Source organism: Papilio polytes, unplaced genomic scaffold (assembly GCF_000836215.1).
Source record: "Papilio polytes unplaced genomic scaffold, Ppol_1.0 DF822067.1, whole genome shotgun sequence".
Taxonomy (NCBI): domain Eukaryota; kingdom Metazoa; phylum Arthropoda; class Insecta; order Lepidoptera; family Papilionidae; genus Papilio; species Papilio polytes.
Genome location: NW_013527137.1, coordinates 860,555 through 881,103, shown reverse-complemented (window position 1 = coordinate 881,103; position 20,549 = coordinate 860,555). Strand labels below are relative to the sequence as shown.

Genomic DNA, 20,549 nt, shown 5'->3' with positions numbered 1-20,549 from the left:
GTATGTATTGAAATAACTCCAAAACAAACAAACTAAATTAACTTAAAAAATTCTTTCGCTATTAAAAAGCTATGTTATCAGTAACATAGGCTAAATTTTTATTATTCTTTAATTTCACGCGGACAAAGTCGCGAGCCACAGCTAGTAACAAATAAACATGCACCACTGACTGACCTTTTTCTTACAAACGCATTTAAAAGCTATATCTTTGCATTTAAAGTAAGTTTAATAAATCGAACACCGCCAAATACCCCGATAGTACTCACAATATGACATTTTTTGCAGGTATTCGCGGCTTACGAGACCGGGCTAGCGGTAGGTACCTCACTTAAACTACACGTGACCCCAAGAACATCCGCACGAGAAGTAATCGACCTCGTAGTGAAGCAACTAAACATGGCCGCAGTATTAAAGGGGAAAGCAGGGCCCGTATATGGCCCTGAAAGGCTGCAGGACTTCTGCCTTGTGGCTGTTATAGGGGCCCGAGAAAGATGCCTTCGAGATGACTTTAGGCCCTTACAGTTACAGAACCCTTGGAGAAAGGGACGATTGTATGTACGATTGAAACATGATGTTCTAGCTGCTTTACAGCATTCCGCTAAACAACCAGCTTTTATTTAATATAGTAAAAATTATAACGAAAGGTGAAAGGCTATTTTTTTTAACCGCCGTTTTAGGCAATATTGACTTATATATTCAGAATCAGTAAATTTAATATGAAAGAAGTAATTAAGTATGCAGAATTATTACATTTGTTTTTTATCATAATGTGTTAGTCTGTAATTGTATCCATGATATTGTTTTAGTTATAATTATTTTCCTTCGTCAAACATAACTTATTTCATGTGATACGTTGACTTCCTATTGTAAATAAACAAATAAATAAATATAGTAAATTTAATCAAGAACCGATCCGAAAATCTTTCAATTTAAATTCTTTTCAGGATTTACTTTTATGGTTTTTTTTTTTCTAAAAATGAAAACTTTAATGGCTCGCCTCAACATTGAACCTAATGGGGCTTAAAACAAATAGCCTGCCACCTGTAAATATAAGGAATATATAATTTAAATATCCAAAGATATGCATGAATGCATGAATCTAAAAATTTCATAATGTCTAGATAGTTACGATACACGTACAGTGCCGTCGATTATCTAAAAGCATAAAACGTTTTAAAATCAAAAAACTGATAATGATATTGTAATTTGATCATATTTTTTATATCATAATATAAGTTAAAAAAAATTATGTAGAATTTTCAGTTACTCGAAATATGCCATTTCTTTATTTTTATCACAAATCAGTTGAACATAATATTCCCATACAATATCAGTCAAAAAGTTTATAACAAAAAAGTATTTTTTTGCCTAAATAACAAAATAGTATTATTTACTTTTGGTGCCAATTTTTTTATTTGTTGCTTTAAATAGGTAAGCTGATATCAATGTTTGTAATAATTATGGTGCTTTTTTACTGTATTTCCTGAATGCTAGTTTACACTGATCTGTATAAATGGATAGGTAACTTCGATATGACAGATTTTTATTTATTTCCAATTAACCGCCCTGTTTTAAAGCCTGTCCATTTATTGGTCAGTGATTTTAAATTAACGAACACATTTTTTTCCACAATTTAAGCGATTTGATATGATTTAAGAAAATTTTCAGTCATTCCAAAATCAAGAAATTCGCAAATTAAATTAGATAATGTCTTAATGAAATATTAAAAATTCATTGATTGAAATATAACAAAAAAAAATCATATGCATTATAAACAGTTTTATGTTTCTAATAATATTGTATAAAAAAAAAATTAACAACTTATCTAAACGTAAATTGGATAATATTAGTAAGAGGGAGTGAGATAGATATAGCTAAGCTTTGCATTCATATGTATTAGGGCGTATTCACATGTGTTATATGTTTTATATTTATGTAAGAATTTACTAAAAGGAACGACGTAAAAACTAACGATGTGAAAGTGCCTAATTCATTTGAAATTAAGGCCCTCGTTACTAATGGAAAGCACCTCGGATTTGATAAAAATGACCATAATTCGTTTGGAATGGTATATACTTCATGTATATTATTATATTTTCTTACAATGAAATTACGATGCTCAGAGCGCTTAAAATTACATGTAGATAAGTCCTTATTTTTTAAAATATTAAATTATAATAAATATGTATCGAGAGAAATGTATAAAATCATTTTTTAAATCAAGCTCAATCTATGAGTTTATAATTATAAAGGATTTATGTATTAATTGAAACGAAATTAATATTTATGAATTTTTTTTAAGCATTTGAATTCTTTAATTTTTGTAAACATTATTATATGAATACGAAGATATGAAAATATTTTAGCAACATTTTAGTAAATCAAAGATTTATATTTAGTAATCAGTAGGCTTATATGAAGTAATTGTAATAAATACTCTAAAATAGATCTAATGAATCCAGTCAACATCATTGTATATTATATGTAAGTAGAAACATTGTACAAATGTCTACAGTAAATAAGATTTATGTGGAGAAATAGAACTTTTGACTATGATTCGAGCCATACTTTAGCAAATATTGCTATTATTGTAAAGCCTAATATTGTCTTATGATGGTTTTAATATAATGAAATTAGTAGAAATACTAAATTTAGATTATTTTAATATGCATCCACCCTTATTTGCGGTGTTGTGTAATAGAGAATAGAAAGTGTGGAGAGTATGAATTGATGCACAAAATAAATGTATTTCAATCGATATATCGCTTTATTTACCTTGCACATTTATCGTCAACAGTTAAAGTAATAGAATTTCCTCTAGTGTGGACTCAAGAATGTGGAGATCCATTATCGGAGGTTTAACATAATTTTTAAATAAAAGGCTGCAGAAATCGTTAAAAATGATCAACATCATGATAGTAACAAAAACATAATTTGATATATTTTTTTCTGTTAGCATTGGAAATAACTACCCGATATTCTAGCAACACAGAATTATGTGACAGCTGTACAACAGTAGTGATGTTCAACCCTTGGAAATAGATGCTTATATCGATTTCTGGAATTGGAATGGATGGTTTCACTTACATACAGCATCGATTCTTTGCGATTTTAAGGTATTTTTGTAAAAAAAAAACACATAGTATATTTAAATGACATTAAAAAATCTCTTTAAATAACTCTAAGAATTATTAAAATTTTCCCAATTTAATATTAAATAGTACATATTCCATCCAACTCCCGTTCAACGTGTTTCAGATTTTTTCCTCAAAATATGGATCGAGGGCACTTGTTTTGATTTAAAAATCGGACGGATCTTATTATTTCAAACCAATCCACTATCGAGTTGAATTGGTGATCTTACATCCCTAAAACAGACGTCTTATCTTAACTTGACAGTTGACAGCTTGACAGATAACCACCAACACCAACACCGACATTCAATTTAATTCAATGTTCATGAACTCTGTGAAAGTGAAACACAGTTATAGAAATTGCATGAATAAATTAGTTCGTCAAATTATTTAATTTGACTATTACAATTATTACATTTTTGTCTTAATTTCATAGTTATTAAAAATGAGTTTAGTCGCAAATACTGGGTATGTTTTCTTGATTTGTGTGTGACAATTCAATATTCTCTGGTTTACGATTGTTCTTGTGTGTTTAGAAAATTAGCAGGTCGTACCCTGTTTATCACGGGTGCTTCTCGTGGCATTGGGAAAGCCATTGCCCTGAAAGCAGCAAAAGATGGGGCGAACGTTGTTATTGCCGCCAAAACTGCTGAACCGCATCCAAAATTACCTGGCACCATTTACACGGCTGCAGAGGAGAGTAAGTTATTTTGAATGTAGAAATCAAATTTCGTAGTTATTTACAATTGTCTTGTGGGAGTTTAGTTTCGGATAAACTTGATATTCAGGTGTTAATTGCATACGTGGACTTTGAACTTTATACGGCGGAACGATTTCGACCTTTGATGTTTTGATCGCTGTTTTTATTTCAAAAATAGTAACTATTTTAAACTTGCACAGTCCTTGGATTTATATGTGTTTTACTGTTTAACACAGATATTGTGGATTTATATATGTGTATTTTTATATCAGTTGAAGCACTTGGAGGAAAGGCATTGCCATGCATTGTAGATGTGAGAGAAGAAAAGCAAGTGCAAGCCGCTATCGATGAAGCAGTGAAGAAGGTAACTTGTTTAATTAGGAAGTTCTCCAAATGTTTTGTGCCATCAAACGTTTAATATTAAAGGCAAATTAATGAATTTTTAAGTCAAAAAATTAGGCAATATTAAAGTCACAGTTAGTCACACTGAATTGTTGAACTGATATGTATCTATATTATAATTTTGTTTAGTATCACACTTGTGGACTAATTTTCATAGACAAAATACATCTCTAGCAACAAAAATCATAGTTATTTCCTAAAAACAAGAAAAAGTTTAAATATTTACTGAAACTAGTGATGTGAACATAAAATACACTAAAATAGCATCCTATTTATATTACATGTTTAATTGTTTGTATTGTATTCTAGTTTGGTGGTATTGACATTTTAGTCAACAATGCATCAGCTATCTCGCTGACTGGCACAGCACAGACTGACATGAAGAGATATGACCTAATGCATAACATTAACACCAGAGGAACTTACTTAGCGTAAGTATTCATAATTGTGTATGTAAATATTGATTGTAATTCACTATTATTAGTTTGCTGTTATGTATTAAATATTAGCTTCACCCTAGATTTATTTGTGGGGAATTAATAAAATCAAAAGCAAGCCTTTGTGTTCTACACTATACTAAATTTTATTGAGATCAGTTCAGTTATTTAGATGACAAATTCTAACAAATATCCATTCAACTAAACTTAACCATCTAAAAATTTTGCCCTCGAGCGGCAACTTTTATAACTTTCAAATGTTGTTAAAGGATTTTTAACAGTATTTTTGTATTTTTGACCGACTTCCCAAAAGAAGGAGGTACTCAAGTCATCTGTATGTTTTTTTTGTTTATTTTTTTATGTGGTATGGTGAGAATTTTTATGTTCCTGGTCAAACTATATTGAGGGGTCACAAGCTTTGTATTATCTTGAAGTTTAAGTTTTTTTTTTTTAAATTAAAAGCATCATAAATATTTAGCAGAAAAAGTGGAATAAAACATTACTTAGTAAATTCACTCCATTAACTTTAATGTTATTTATTATAATGCTTCATACTATCATACTTATATTATAAATGCGAAAGTTTTAATGGATGGATGGATGGATGTTTGTCAGAGTTTGTAGCCTAAACGGCTGATGTAGAGGATAGTCTGGAAGAACACAGGCTACTCAGTTTTGTTTTTTTTTAATTCTGTACGGACGGAGTCTCGGGCGAAAGCTAGTTATGTACACAACTTTATATAAGTCAGGATGCTGAATAATTACTAAATAACTAAACTCCTAGATATGAATCTTAAATTTATTGTAAGTATTAGTTTTATCAAGCCCGACAGGAAATAGGAGTAAGTTCCAACGTCCAAGTTCCTATGCAAAATAATCTATTCATAAAGAGATAATGTAATTCTTATATAACTTGATATCTTAATTTTGCTAATCATATCAGATAAGGTATATTTTTTAAGTTAAAATTCTTTGTCTGTATTTTATATTAGCTGTTCCCGTGCGACTTCATCCGCATAAAATTATGAAAATTTTTATTTTGTTGTTTACATTTGTCAAATTATCAATTGCAAATGTCAAAATAACATGAAATTATGGCAACCTTGCTTCCTTGATGTTGGCAGCAACTTATGGTCACTTTCCTACATTAGGGTTTTTATACAAAATATTTACCCCCTAAGTTTAATAGCGTGAAATATATAGCCTAAAGCGTGACGTAAGTGTAGGTCTTTTTATTAAAAAAAGAATTATTCAAAAATATGCTGTAATTGCTGACATCTTCAACAAAGAAGTGTGTGTACACTATATTATAATAGTATAGATTTGTTAAATATATCGAATGTTTTAAATTTTTTTAATTACAGATCCAAATTATGTCTGCCGTTGTTAAAGAACAGCAATCATGCTCATATATTAAATCTGTCTCCACCATTAAATATGAGCCCATATTGGTAAGTATGTTTATATCATAGTAGCTGTTGCTAGCAACTTCCACATGAAATATAAAAATATAGCCTATGTTATTCCATGATAACATAGCTTTTTAATAGTAAAAGAATTTTTGTAATTCTCCCAGTAGTTTTTGAGTTTTCTCAATATATACAAGAATACAAATCTCTCCTTTTTATAATATTAGTATGGACTAGCGAACCAACCCAGCTTCGCCTGGATTAAACAATACTTATACATTTTCTATCATACTCTTTTCCTGTGGCAGTAAAATATTGTATTTTATTCAGTGAAAATGTAACTTTATAATGGAGATTTTTTAATTGGATAGGTTATTTTAAGAGCTTATTGAATACAATCAATTTTTTATTCATATAATTATCACACAAAGATTAATTATAATGTATGTCGTAATCAGAAGAAGAAATCAATTTGAATTTAAGTCATAATTAGAACACGAGCGCCTCCAAGCGACTTTTGTGAGAACTTAGATTATTCTGAAAATAGGGATTGTTGCGAGAACATTGTTTCAACAATATGAGCTTGGTAGATCGATGATATCCTGACTGAGGAGCATTGTGAATGTATTCCTGGCATCCGACTTTACCCCTGACCGCACACATCTGATCTCGAGTAGTGGTAATTCTGATATCGTGCTAGCTCAAGACATTTATATCTCCCTTATTATGTTTGAAAAAACTGAGATATCAGTTAATTAAATTTTTTAGTTTCAGTTAATATTAGATTTTATCGGTTACCATTTAATAAATCAAATATTACATTAATTTTATTTTTTTTCAGGTTTTCAATCCATGTAGCATACACAATGGCTAAATACGGAATGTCAATGTGTGTGTTAGGAATGAGTGAAGAGTTTAAACCATTTAATATTGGAGTAAATGCACTTTGGCCTAAAACCGGTATGTATCTAAACTGTACAGTTACAGTAACAGAGCGTTGGTGGCTCAGTGGTTTAAATACTTGATTTATTATCTACAGGTCTTGGGTTCGAATCCCACCAAGTAACTCACATATTTTCGAATTTTCATATGTACATAATTTACCCGACGTTCTAACGGTGAAGGAAAATATCATGATACTGCACATATCGGCGAAGAAATTTAAAGATATGTGTGAAGTCAACCAACCCGCACTTGGCCAGCGTGGTGGACTATGGCCTAGTCACCCTTACTTAGGGTAGGCTCCGAGCCCCTCGGTGGGGATGTATAGTGAACTGGTGATGATGTACTGTACAGTTGCGGAAATAAACAGTGTTAGATTTATAGCCTTGTAATAAACTCGGTTTAACAAAACTGGGATAATTAAATGGGAATTAGCCGTGTTATCAGTCTTTTATGTATAATACATAAAAAATACCTATTGGTTATTGTTCCGCATCTTAGTGTTTGACTATCGCTTTAAAGTTGGGATACCACCAAATTCCCTGACTGTACCATGCTGTACTTTTAATATATTTGTTCATTACTTTGTGTTAAAAAAAATATAGTAAGAAATCTATGTATACTTCCAGACTATGTTATACTAGCTGTTCGCTAATTTATAAGTCAATAAATAATAATTAAAAATTATAGCCTATGTTACTGATAAAATAGCTTTTTATCATTGTAAGAATTTTTGAAATTGGAATTGTAGTTTTTGAATTATTTCAATACATACAGAAATGCAAATCTTTCCGTGTTACATTGTATACATATGTGCCAAATTATAACAATCCATGGATATTCTGGAAATACATAGTAACCAACATCCATCCAAACTTTTTTATAGTATAAGTGTGATTTGATATAAAATGTATTTTTCAGCGATAGCAACAGCTGCTATAGAAATGTTGACCGGAGATACTTCGACGAGTCGCAAACCTGAAATAGTTTCTGATGCGGCTTACATCATGTTGTCACAGTAAGTATAGGAATATAGAATTACTGCTAGGGGTAATGTTTTTTTTAAATGCTTTTTAAATACCCTGCTGTGTCCCCACGCGGGGACAGATGAGAATTAAAAGTTTCATCTGTCCTACCTTTATGGAAGATTGAAAAAAAATTATTTCAGTAAAAAGAGTATTTATTAGCAATACTTTAAAACTTATACTCTTTTTAGGGGTTTTTTTTTAAGTATGTACTTTTAAACAATTATTGTAATTGTTATTTGCGATATTAATTTAAACACACTGAACTAGCCGTCCCGCCAGTAATACGCGCGAATATGTCCATCCTTGTAATGACATTGACAGCTGTCAGTTAGAGATGTGACGTTATGACAATAAACTAGTGTTGCGCCAATTCTACAGCACGGTACTAATTTTCTTTTTAAAAGTACTCATTTGAATTTTTTGTAATTTGTTAATTTTCAGGGACCCGAAGAAGTACACGGGCAACTTTGCTATCGATGAAGATGTCGTCAAACAAAGTGGCATCAAAGATCTCACACCCTACGCTTGTGATCCAAGTAAGTATATTTTGTATATTAAATAGAAACTTTATTTCAACACTTAACTAAGATTTTTTACTACACTTTATGTTTGAATCTATTTTAAGCTATTCCCGTGCAGCTTCACCCACATGAAACTATAAAAAAATATTTTATCGTTTACTTTTGTATAACTTTCAATAGCAAATGTCATAATTCAAACGTTATGAATACGACGGCTTACCATTTGCTTACAATTACCATGATTATGGTAATCTTACTGCTATTGGCTTGTAGTTTTGTCTCTTTCCCGCAAGACGGTTTTTACCAATTCAGTCATCCCCTAAGTTTGCCTAAAGCGTGTCGTAAGAGTAGTGCTTTTATTAAAAAAAAATGCTGTATTGGCATCCAACATAACTAAGAAGTGTGTCGACGTTTTATTATATTAGTATAGAAGTATAGGTATACATAAATTATTAGTAGGTCAGAACATTTAAAATTACCTAATAAATGTAGAGAACGTGGATAATCTTCTATTGGACGGGTTCCTGGACGACCCCGCAGCTATCGGCGCACATCGCAATGTGACCACCGCCTCTATCAGACGATATCATACCTCTGCTGTCAATTATAGCGAGAAGGTTGGCATTTAACAATTGTCATATTCTCTATATAGGTTAAATAATAACCCCCTCCCCCCAGCTCTAAGCACCCCCAAGTGGGGCGCCCATCTAGGTGTTTCGCTCAGGGCGCCGGATATAAATAGGCGCCACATGCGCATAAATAGGCGCCACTTGCGCATAAATCGGCGCCACATGCACATAAATGGGCGCCGTTTCTACTTCACCATAGAGGGCACCTCATAAATCTTGCCTAGGGCGCCGGTAATACTAAAACCGGCCCTTCATTCAAAACTTAAATTTGGGGGTGTCTAGAGCTTTGGGAGCATATATTTATTAGCTACACTAAGGAAATAATAATGCTTATATTAGTGCTTTTTCCCAGTGGCGGTAACTTTAATACAAAAGGGGGTCCAACTCTTGATGATAGTAGTTTTGTCCATTAAATATTAATTGTTACTTAATGTTTGATGGATGAAGAATATCTCCAGTCTTCTTCGGTTTAGGGACTTTTCTTGTCACTCCCATTCTTAAATTTTTATGCCCTTGACATGGGCGTCATTAGTTGTTCTAGGCTAGGTCACGGGCCAGCAATATGACGAGTAATATGGTCATATTAGAAGTAGTTTATCTATTTTATATGTTAGGTTATTTTCGGGGGTCAACAATCCCCCATGTCCCTTTATGCTTAGGGTAACATTTCAACCCTACTACTTTTATGCCGCCACTGAGACCTTCTAATTTTACTAATTGGAATGGAAAGTATTTGTTAAATAAAATATATAGCGATAATTATTTTGATAAAAACCTGAATTTCAGTAAAGGAAATATCTGATTAAACACTAATAAGCGGACGGGAAAATTATCTGTGATAATTTAACTTAATGGATTGAAAAAAAGTACACTTTAGTTAACATTTATATAATTTACTTGAATAAGTGGTCCTTGATTATATTGTTGAGTAAATATGAGTACACATAGATAAAAATATTAATTATAGGTGAGTATTAAAATCTTTTCAAACTGCGAAAACCAAATTGTGGAATTTTATGTATTTCTAGGGTAATATAGCACTACTAAATTAAGTAAAGCCTTACTTACTAATGTAGTGTTCTAAAAAAACCTATAAACAATCTGAGTATTTATTTACATTATTTTACACCAGTTTCCTTTACAAAAGTTGAAAGCAAAATTCGAAATTTTTACCAAAATCTTGTCAAATGTTTCGCGAAATTGAATTCTAAGATAATTGAGATAAAGTTCAAAATTGGCAATGTTTGTTCGCAGGTAATGTAGATAATCTCATGCCAGACTTCTTTTTGGAAGTGCCCGGCGAAAGCAAACAGCAAGTGAAAAAGGTGTGATTTAAATAAAACATATCAATGACCACTTATTCTTTTTTTACTAACCTCTGTGAATGTTTTATATATGTATTTTATTGGTTTATTATGTAAGCATTTTGGTAATAGTTTCTTGGGTCTGTAAAGGTATATGGTCATATACACTTCTAAAATTCTGATGTGAGTAAATAAATTAGATGATTTCTTTGAAAAACCTGTCCCTTTCTACATTTTGTCATTCAGGATTTTTTGCTTTTACTATGTGGGAAAAAGTTATTTATTTAAAATTTAATTTTGCATGTTTGCATGTTTTTTCTAATGTTACCAAAATAACCTACCGAATGTAAATTGGGATTATATCGATAAAAAACAATAAAACAGATAAAAACACAGCTCCTTATAACGATGACTTCACACTTATTAAATTTATCTAATTTTATCACGATACGATGCATTAAAAATATCACTTAAGATATCGTAATATTTTCGCATCAGTGTTGCCATAGAAAATAATTTTATTATAAACAAATACTTTCCACACTTCCATTTAGAGCCTTTAGTAGTTTTTAGTAAAATTGTATTGTAAAAATTTTACATTGAATTACTTTTAGTTACTATATATTAAATCTTAATGCATTATTTACGGCCGTTTACTGAAACGTTTCTTATAAACTTTTTGACATTTCAAAATGTAAATGGAATTTGCAGTTTAAGTGTAGCCTTATTATTTAAATGTCGTTTCAATAATCGGCCGTTAGTTTTATTCTTTTATTCGTATAATCAATAAATATAATTTTATAATTGCGGTTTCTAATGCAAGTGTGTTACAGAGTGAACCAGAGGGTCAAATACCGACTTTATTCGGTTCCATCAGTAAAGTGATAACACCAGAATTGGTGAAGAAAACGCAAGCTATATATCAGTTTAATGTTAAAGGTAAGATTATAGAGACTGGGTTCTAACTGAACCAAATTAACCAAACCAAACGATTCTTAGAGGCGCACACCTTTGACTAAACTATCGCACAACTGTTGTGCGATTGTCGATTGTTCGCAGCCTTCAACTGTTTAGTTGCACAACTAAGAATCGAGTAGTGTGCGCACTTATATAACCTCATAGGAATCAAACTAAACAGTTGTGCTATAGTTTAGTTTCAGTTGTGCGCACGCTCTTTAAATTCTATTCAAAGATTACTGTAATTTTCTTTAGAAGAAAAGTATTCAATGGGCATTTGAATAAAGAATGACTTCTATTGGTAATTTCATTCTGCAAACGGGTAAATTATTGGTTTTCACTGTCGAAAAAACTACAACTTACAAACACATTGTAAAAATTTAGGAAAGTCCTTATTGGCCCTAGAACAATTTTTTACAATAATCAAGGCTCTGTCTCCTGAACCAGTTAACTGTTTCCGGAGATATGGCCAATATATTATCTTTGAATATCACGGTAAGGTAAGTTTTATGTTAACCTACGGTTATATCGTATAGGTAAGGAGGAAGGCGTATGGCACATAGATCTGAAGAACGGCGAGGGCGCCTGCGGTCAGGGTGAGCCTAAAAACCCACCGGATGCCACATTGACAATGGACAGCACTAATTTCGCTGAAATGTTTGCGGGTTTGTATTAAAAAAAAACCAATGAAACACCTCAATTAGTGCATGTTTCGTTTTTTTTTAATATTTTAATTTTAAAGTATAATTTTGTAAATTTCTTTAACTTTTGATCCTATTAAGATATCAAAAACTTTTTTACAGCTATCATAATTTTTTTATGATTTATCATTGATCAGTGACAATAATTATGAATATTTGTATTTCACAGGTAAATTGAAACCAACAACCGCATTCATGATGGGCAAACTAAAAATCAGCGGAGATCTACAAAAAGCTATGAAGCTAGAAAAAATGATGAAATCATTAAAGAATAAGGTTTAATTCATAGATTGGTCATTTTCGAAATAGTGCAATACAGAACATATTTTATAGATGTCCAGCATTTTGATGAAAAAAAAGATTAAAAAAGTCCAATATATTAAGTGACCTATAAAAATTAAGACAATAAAAAATCAAGTCAAAGGAAAAAAATGTGTTGAAATTCTAAATATATATTTTTTTTTATCAAGTAAGACTGCCAGTAAATATATAATAAATGGTTGTATACACAATCTAATTAGAAAATGACATTTGTCAAATGTATGGACAATCTTCTCCATACATTTGGTGGGCAAGGGATATTTATGTTCTTTATCTTAACCTTTTGTTCTCTTTTCCGGTACTTTTAATAATCAAGCACTTAAAAATTCTGTTAACATACTTTTTTTACATTTATTATGTCTACTCAAACTTGAAACTATGCTATTAAATATTATAATGCAAATATTACAAATCAAACTGAACATGTTAAGATGTAGGCGAATTTAAGTAAGATTGGCTATATATGTCTTAAAGACTGGTATATTTATGTATGTACTATATGAAATGTTGTAAATAAAGAGTTTACGTATAAAATCTTTTTTTTTTCCTTGAAATATTCAATTATTTATCATACAAAACTGTATTAATGAATACAAAACTGATGTAATAATTTTATAAAAATACTTCTAGATAAATCAATTTTGTTTACTACCAATTGGAATAATCAGATTGCATCATTTATCACGCTGTAAAGAGTGCTGTCATATGTGTTTGTAAGAATTACAATAATTTGAACTTATTTTGAACAATTTTACTTAATTAATATTTAAACTCACTCTCATATAATTTTCAAGTATTTCTATAACGCTTTAGCATATTAAAAGAGAATAAATTACAAGTTTCATCATTTTAGTCAGATAACCTTGTTATCAAAACTAAATTACCCGCCCTGACCTACCTTGACTTCTAGAGTTGCCAGTAAGTGATAGTTATTTACCCTACATCAAAGTATACATCCTAAATTCAATCTCGTATTTTAATCAACACGTTTTATATCTGTCTTAAGGTTAATATAGAGTCAGTATTCTTTATGAAGTCAAAAGGAGAGTATTATGAAATCGTCTTTATTTTAGGACAAGTGTTAATTTTTTTTAATTGTTTCACATTTTTTGTAAAATTTAATGTACTGACAACCCCATCCGATTTGTTTGTCAAAAGTCAACATCAAAACAGAACAGATGTTATAAACAACCTCTTACAATTGTTCATTTGATTTGTTAACTTGTGTTTGAAGGTTTTGTTGAGTTAAAATGTTTTCAATCGACGCTCCAATTGAAATTCAAAAATCTGAATTTTGCAATTACCGGTCACCGCTTAGCACCCGATATGCTTCTAAAGAAATGCAATACAATTTTAGTGATCAAAAGAAATTTTCTACTTGGCGAAAGTTATGGATCTATCTGGCGAAAGCTGAAAAGGTAAGGCCTATTTTGTTAGCTTTCTCGTTTTTATAAACAATCTCAAATGTTAATTTATCAAACATTTGAGGTTAGTTTTTAAGACGTATGCGTTATATTGAAGCAGAGATTTTTTACTAGTATTTCTAAAGCTAGTGCTTACTAATTACATTACAGATATGGTAACTACAATCATCTAGTAAATTTGAATGTATTATGAAATAGGAATTAAGTATATTTACCTATAACACTAACTGTGAGCTGCGAATCACCGGACAGTTTTGGTTTCTCAACTCCCATAGTTATAGTTATAGTATATCGCGTCGGTGAGCTGCTGATTTAGTCGTTGAGCCCCAGCTCAACAGTTCAAAACTAGGTGAGCGGATCTCTTGAACCATTTTAGAGGAGATTGACACATATCTAATGGCTATAAATAGATTGCACGAAAATTAGTGGACTATTAGTTTTTTTATGACGAGTAATTTCTTAAAGTTTTTTTTTAATTTCTGTATTATTTTAATAGTGGCAAGAAGAAACATAGATTATACTTTTAGTATAAAAATGAAACGCGATTTTACTGTTTTTTATTTAATAATACGAGAGATTACATATGTACATAAGTTTATCATATAATTTACGTGTGTTTGTGCAAAATACATATTACGTTTAGACGCGGGTACCTTTTCCTTATAATGATTGCAAATAACATAAAGGTAACATTAGCGCCGAATTACATTTTTTATATTTAATTATTATTAAAGTTAAAGCTATTAAACAAAACTGGCTACATTCTAAAAAAAACAAACCAAATCCACAGAATAACAATTATTCGTTATTTAAATAACAAAAATGGAAATCGTTTATTTTTTGAAAAAAGAACACGTTTTATTTTATTTTATTAATTGCTTAATAGCTTTTCTAACGTTACAATATTTCTTAAAATTAAACAAACTTAGACAATTGTAATTACTAACATTAATTAAGATTACATTTAAATATGATGAAAAATATCCTACCAAAACCTACCAATGTTTACGTTGAAATGAAAACCGACATAAAAATCATACTTTTAACAATTAGAGGCTTTTTTCAACGGACCTAGAATTTACATTGGCAAGTAAATATATTGTAATTTTGCAATTTAATAGTAAAATGATAATAATAATAATAAAAATAAACTTAACTACAAATTGGACGGATACTGATTACTGCTTTGGTTCTCCCTTTTACCATATAATGCTTAAAAATTAAAAAGTTAAATAAACATGAAAGGAGAATAAACACAGTAAATGTTCAAAAGATTTAAAAACAAAATTAAAAAAGCAATACTGATAGGCGTCATTTTAAACACAATTGGATATTACGTTTCCTTGGAATTAAATGTGAGTTTTAAAGAGATTTCTTTTTGAGAATTTTTCGTCATAGTTTTAGAAGGCTACATACAAGAAACCTGGCCTTTAATTTATGACGTCACAACAAAGGAATAAAAAATGAAAAACAAAAGACAGTCAATCTTCCAACTCTCGTAAGAAAATCTAATATAAGTTAGTTCGACGGTGGTTTATTTCGTTAATATAGATAATACCACTAATTAAAATTGTCATATATTGACGGAATGTGATAGTATAGTAAATAATATACAATAGTTAAAGTAAACAAAAGATTGTATTAAATCCATTAGTAATGTTAAAAAAAAAACTTATTTATATCTTACATCTAAATTATGTACTTACCTTTACTATATCTTTATATAATTAATAAAGCTTGCACTTCCTCGGCCGAAAAAGTATATAGAAATAATTACGTTTTTATTTAGCTGCAACATCGATAACTGTTATTTGCTACCCAAGTTTCTTTTAGCTACGACAAGAGGACAACGTTTTACTTAAACTCTAAGCATACAAAACTATTACTTAATTATATATCTATTATTATTAAATAATAAAATTTGAATATTACTTTGGGCGTAAATAAAAGTGATATATGCATAAAAATATCCTATCTTTGATTCCGTAGTTAAATTATAAACAAAAACTTAACGTTACTTATTTTTAAATCACTTATTCCTAATAATCAGCTTCTTTCTTGAAAGTCAAGAAAATGTGAACAAGGAAAACCGCGGCGTTTATAATGGAGAATACGCCAGAAGAGATCAGTAGATCGTAGGCTTCCTTGTTGGGACGGAGGTTCGCGTAATAAGATCTGTGCCAATCTGAAAAAAAAGAATATTGTCAGTGGCATAAAAATGTTTCATTGCTATCCCTCCCATTCCCTTTGAATAAAGTGAGATAACGATATACCTAAAATTCAATGAATATAACTTTATTCTGAACTTTACTGTACATAACGTATGGTCAATATGACCATTTACTTCACTTATGTTTAAATCTAATCGATTTTACGTCGCGTTATTCAGTTTTTTCTTTTGCCTTTTATTAATCGATTTCAATGGACACGAGAAATTATATTTATACATTTTATTGCTTAACAATGGCATTTATAGTCTATGGATTGATTTTGAAAAGATTTTGAACAACAAATACAATATATAAAAGGCTGTTTTTAATAAGTAAATACAGCCTTATTTAGGTAATTTTCTTTACATAGGTGTCTTCCATTGAATTCGACTACATTCCAACCGTATACTATGCGCTTATTGAATGTAAACAAATGTATGTGAAATTCGTTTATCTTATCCAATCTAATTGAAGAAACTTGCTTTTCCTGTGTACTTACGACATATGTTATAACCGTTTATTTAATCAGTGCATTCCTAACACGTTAATAACCGGTTATAGCTGGTTATTTAACATTCGTAACGTCAATATTTTGGCGGGAAAATGATATATTGGTACGGATGAGTTGGTTCACTCAAATGAATTATTAATTTAAAATTCTTGTAGTTAAAACGTAACTAATTACAAGCCAATTAAAGTATAATAAGGCTGAAGAGTAGTTAAAAAGGTTGGTCGGATCGGATCAAAATCGTCCAGATTCAATCCTCTTTATGTGCATGTTTACGATTTTTGACTTCCATATGTACATTTATTTCTGACTAGCCTAGTAACTTTAATTAGGGTAGGCTCAACTTAATATTGCGTCGACGTTTAGGCTAAGCGCCTTCTGCGCTTGGCCACCTCAAGTGCGGTGAAGGTGTGCCTCTTCAAGGCAGTGACAAATCAGTTCCGAACGTTCTAGAGACGGTATCACAATAGTAGAGCTAAAAGTACTAAACAAGATGCTATAAAATTTATGTATATTAGTATTGGAATTAAATAAAAATTAAAAGTACTTGGAATTTTACAAACAAAAAAATCACCATCAATGGGAATTTTCTTTACGCTCTATTTATTAATTTAAAAGGGTAAACCTTCTGGTTATATTTTGTATCGTAATTTACTTCATTGTGTTCAAACACTTTTTAAACTCAGTGAACTAGTAAAGGACGTTTCAATTCATTTCACTGAGAGATTACTTCCATGTTGATTTTAGGAAGTAAAAATACAACGAAGTTATTAACTACTAGCCCTTCCCGAGCAGATTCATCCGCATGTAATTACGAAAACTTTATTTTATTGTTTACATTTGTCAAATTGTCAAAATTACCGGTATCATAATAACCTTGCTTTCTTAATGTTGGCAGCTTTTAGTTTATGATTCCTTTCCCACGCATTTTTTTCTAATACCATACCGTAGTATATTTCTTTTGTTTCCTTCCCTTTTTTTTATTAGAGTAACTTATCAACGAAATCTTAAATAAACTTTAGTGTTTGAGTCGCAATCCGTCGTTATTTTAATCCCGAACTATACATCTAGTTAAGGAAGTCTATAGTTTAGACTTCCCTATTGTATGCCAATTATTTGAATAGTTAAAACGTAATCGAATTAATATTTTAGTGATCATACCAAGGTTAAATTAAATTATTTCGTGACCATAATCATAAACGATTAAACTACTACATACAAAATACATAACAAAGACAATACAAGTAAGTAGTTAGATTGTAGGTTGCATAAACAGTTGACAATCGATAAACCGATTTTTAAAATAATGAGTTTACGAAAGGACTGTTTCGGACGACTGAGATATCTTTCGTTTCATTTAATAGCATACGTAAATGGACAGAAACAAATAAAAATAACGGTTTTCGTAGAAGTTTCTGACACGTACGGCCGCGATGTGGAACAGTCTGGTATTTCCAAATCAATATGACTTAGGGTCCTTTCAGAAGCGAGCCTATCATTTACTCAAATGTCTGTGATGTTGCGGATGTCGATGGGCGTCGTTAACCACCTCGGTGGTCCCGCCGCTCGTTAACGTTTACCATTTTATTAAAAAAACTTACCATAGAATATAACAGCAGCGGCGGCAGTAAACATAATGAAGCCCATTATGGAAAAGCCAATGGACGTCCTCCAGCCCGCAGACTCTCCCAGCAGTCGCGCGATGATCAGCACCCCAGTAATAATAATGTAACCTGTGTACAAATTTATTCTTATAGTTTATGGGTTCAAGTATCAGTATAGTGCGTCAAATTTATCCGTCCCGGTAGGAAAGTTGACTGCAGCACTGTACCATGCTGTAGGAAATTGCTATAATTGATGAATGGCTTGTACTTTCACGAGATTTCAAACTTCGAGGAAATCGATTTTCCGTTAGTGGGTATGGTCACTTCTTGACATTGTATATTTTTAAAATGACATTTTCAAATTAATACAAGATTCTTAAAATAGCAAATTCATTGAGATTAATTGCTCTTTTGTTCCCAACAAGTTGAGCCTAGTTTTTTACTTGTTCCTTTTTTTTATTTATTCAATTAAGTTTGGAGGTAAACGACCGTCAATTGTCTCAGTTTAATTATTACTTGTCAGGAGATACACTACATTAGGTGGTAATTAGCAAAAACCTGCGTAACTAATGAAAGACAGCGCTTGAGTTGACACTTCGGGCATAAGAGTATTCTTGTTTCCAACGTGCCAATTAAAGTTTACGTAATAATTGTTGCAACAAACATCTCACACAGGCACATTGTCTATTCCTATAAAATTACGAAGAGATATGTCCTTTTTAATCTCTTACAACATTTGGCGGTAACAAGTCAAGCGTGAATTAGTACAATCGACAAATAATTGCCAGTAAATTGAAAGATTAGAACATAATCTGTTGTAACAATTGGGTCATGGTCTTTCTTAGTCAACTGCATCCAGAGACAAAACGTATTTTAATTGTTTTATAAAGCTTACGTTTTAAAGTGTATAGAATAGACAATAATTGCTTGAGGTAGAATATTACGTCACAAGCACATATGGTCATAGAGTAAATCACTGGAAATAAAAGTTTTGAATGTTTAATCTTTGACACTTACTGGAATAAGATGAAAAGATGAGTGCGATGTGTCTATGGTCGGACTGTACGACTTGCGGCGAGTACAGAGCACCTACGATCAGACCGATTGCGATCACTGATAATATCTGAAACAAAAAAAAATCAACATGAACAATGTTATGTTGTGTCCTGTTAATACAATTTTACAACAAAAGTTACTTATAATAATTGAATTGCTTTCTTATGCGACACTTTCACCATAAGAGATTTATCTCGTTTATCGGACGTGCTTACTCTTAATGTGACAAGTAAGCGACTTTCTCAGACAAGAAATAGATTTCTAAACTCGAACAACGCACTAACATAATGGACAATCAACATTTAATTATCTTTTCCAAGCATTAACATCATAATAATTTAATAACAGCATTAATAGAGTGCTTAACTGTACTCTATTTTAATTAATAATGTCATCATTAAGTCACTATACGTCCACACTAAGGGACTTAGAGTCTACCCTAAGTTCGAAGTGACTAAGAATGTCAGTTAAATTATGTACATATAAAATTTGAAAAAGCAAAAATCACCTCGGTACATGACGGGATTCGAAGTCCAAAAATTTAGTTTACAAGTCAGGTGCTTTAACCTCTGAGCCAACAATGCTCTAATTGGCTATATAGGCATAACTTACTGATAAAATTCTAAGCATATTTCTAAACATAAATAATAAACAAATGTGTGTTTGTTCCTGTAGTGTTTTTTCATTGTTCTGTTATTGTATTCAGATGTGTGAAGATCATAGCATTCTATTGAGGCCGTAATCGCGTTATATTAACCCGATCACGTTACAGTTATGATGCACAATTAAAGATTACCAATAAATGAGGAAATACAATAATAAATTCTTTACACAACTTCAAATATAGATGGCATATTATTATGTTTGGATTAACATCAGAGTCTCTTATTGGTGGTCTGTGTGTAGACTATCGCAAAATGTTTAGAGAAGATTGACACAGACTATAATCGTAATTTATATTCTATCCCAATGGCGTCGTTAGATGATGATCTAGGCTAGATCTTCACCCACCACGACACAGAAAACTGGCGTGAAGTGGAAACAATTCCGCGTTTCGTCTGATGAGTGTAGTGCTGGAGGCCTAATTTTAGTCCCTTTCCCCTTCCACCCTTTTCTTAAGAGGAAAGGATGGAAAGGAAAAGTGGATTTGACGGTGGAGGGGACGCATAGGAAGGAGAAATGTCCTCTTTATGTGCGTTTTCTACTCCGTCAATTAAGGCTAGGCAACGCGTCTGCCATTGCAGATGTTTATGGGCAGTGGT

The 20,549-nt window shown here is 31.1% G+C and overlaps 4 protein-coding genes across 11 annotated transcripts in view; 3 read left to right on the top strand and 1 right to left on the bottom strand.

Annotated features, from left to right (window-relative positions):
• The window catches only part of LOC106107217 (ankyrin repeat and fibronectin type-III domain-containing protein 1), a 51,052-nt gene extending 49,873 nt beyond the window's left edge, over nucleotides 1-1,179 (top strand). For all 7 annotated transcript variants that reach the window (XM_013287982.1, XM_013287980.1, XM_013287979.1 and 4 more), the window contains one exon: nucleotides 286-1,179. In XM_013287982.1, coding sequence (XP_013143436.1) covers nucleotides 286-621 — 336 coding nt within the window. In that variant the 3' untranslated portion in view covers nucleotides 622-1,179. The remainder of the gene's footprint in view (nucleotides 1-285) is intronic.
• A 2,224-nt stretch (nucleotides 1,180-3,403) lies between these two features.
• On the top strand, nucleotides 3,404-13,015 carry LOC106107427 (hydroxysteroid dehydrogenase-like protein 2). 2 transcript variants are annotated; one of them, XM_013288279.1, is made up of 12 exons: nucleotides 3,404-3,602; nucleotides 3,671-3,834; nucleotides 4,107-4,198; nucleotides 4,546-4,667; nucleotides 6,038-6,124; nucleotides 6,924-7,042; nucleotides 7,946-8,042; nucleotides 8,494-8,588; nucleotides 10,457-10,527; nucleotides 11,340-11,445; nucleotides 12,000-12,128; nucleotides 12,334-13,015. In XM_013288279.1, exons 1-12 carry the CDS (start codon nucleotides 3,580-3,582, stop codon nucleotides 12,444-12,446), a joined length of 1,218 nt encoding a protein of 405 aa, XP_013143733.1. In that variant the 5' UTR covers nucleotides 3,404-3,579; the 3' UTR covers nucleotides 12,447-13,015. The 2 variants fall into 2 exon arrangements, with proteins under 2 accessions (XP_013143733.1, XP_013143732.1); XM_013288278.1 differs by lacking the exon at nucleotides 10,457-10,527 and adding an exon at nucleotides 9,066-9,190.
• A 619-nt stretch (nucleotides 13,016-13,634) lies between these two features.
• Nucleotides 13,635-20,549, top strand: part of LOC106107143 (adenylosuccinate lyase) — a 27,802-nt gene continuing 20,887 nt past the window's right edge. The window contains exon 1 of the mRNA XM_013287856.1: nucleotides 13,635-13,903. Within this exon, the coding sequence (XP_013143310.1) occupies nucleotides 13,736-13,903 (168 nt within the window). The 5' untranslated portion in view covers nucleotides 13,635-13,735. The remainder of the gene's footprint in view (nucleotides 13,904-20,549) is intronic.
• Nucleotides 14,455-20,549, bottom strand: part of LOC106107144 — a 9,435-nt gene continuing 3,340 nt past the window's right edge. The window contains exons 3-5 of the mRNA XM_013287857.1: nucleotides 19,249-19,354; nucleotides 18,229-18,360; nucleotides 14,455-16,094 (exon numbers count right to left, since the gene is read on the bottom strand). Of these exons, the coding sequence (XP_013143311.1) occupies nucleotides 15,949-16,094; nucleotides 18,229-18,360; nucleotides 19,249-19,354 (384 nt within the window). The 3' untranslated portion in view covers nucleotides 14,455-15,948. The remainder of the gene's footprint in view (nucleotides 16,095-18,228; nucleotides 18,361-19,248; nucleotides 19,355-20,549) is intronic.

Excerpts from the sequence above, each read along its gene's own strand:
- LOC106107427 (XM_013288278.1), top strand. The coding sequence starts at position 3,580 with ATGAGTTTAGTCGCAAATACTGG. Across the intron at positions 8,043-8,493 it reads GCTTACATCATGTTGTCACA|GGACCCGAAGAAGTACACGG; the intron begins GTAAGTATAGGA and ends GTTAATTTTCAG. Across the intron at positions 11,446-11,999 it reads ATATCAGTTTAATGTTAAAG|GTAAGGAGGAAGGCGTATGG; the intron begins GTAAGATTATAG and ends TATATCGTATAG.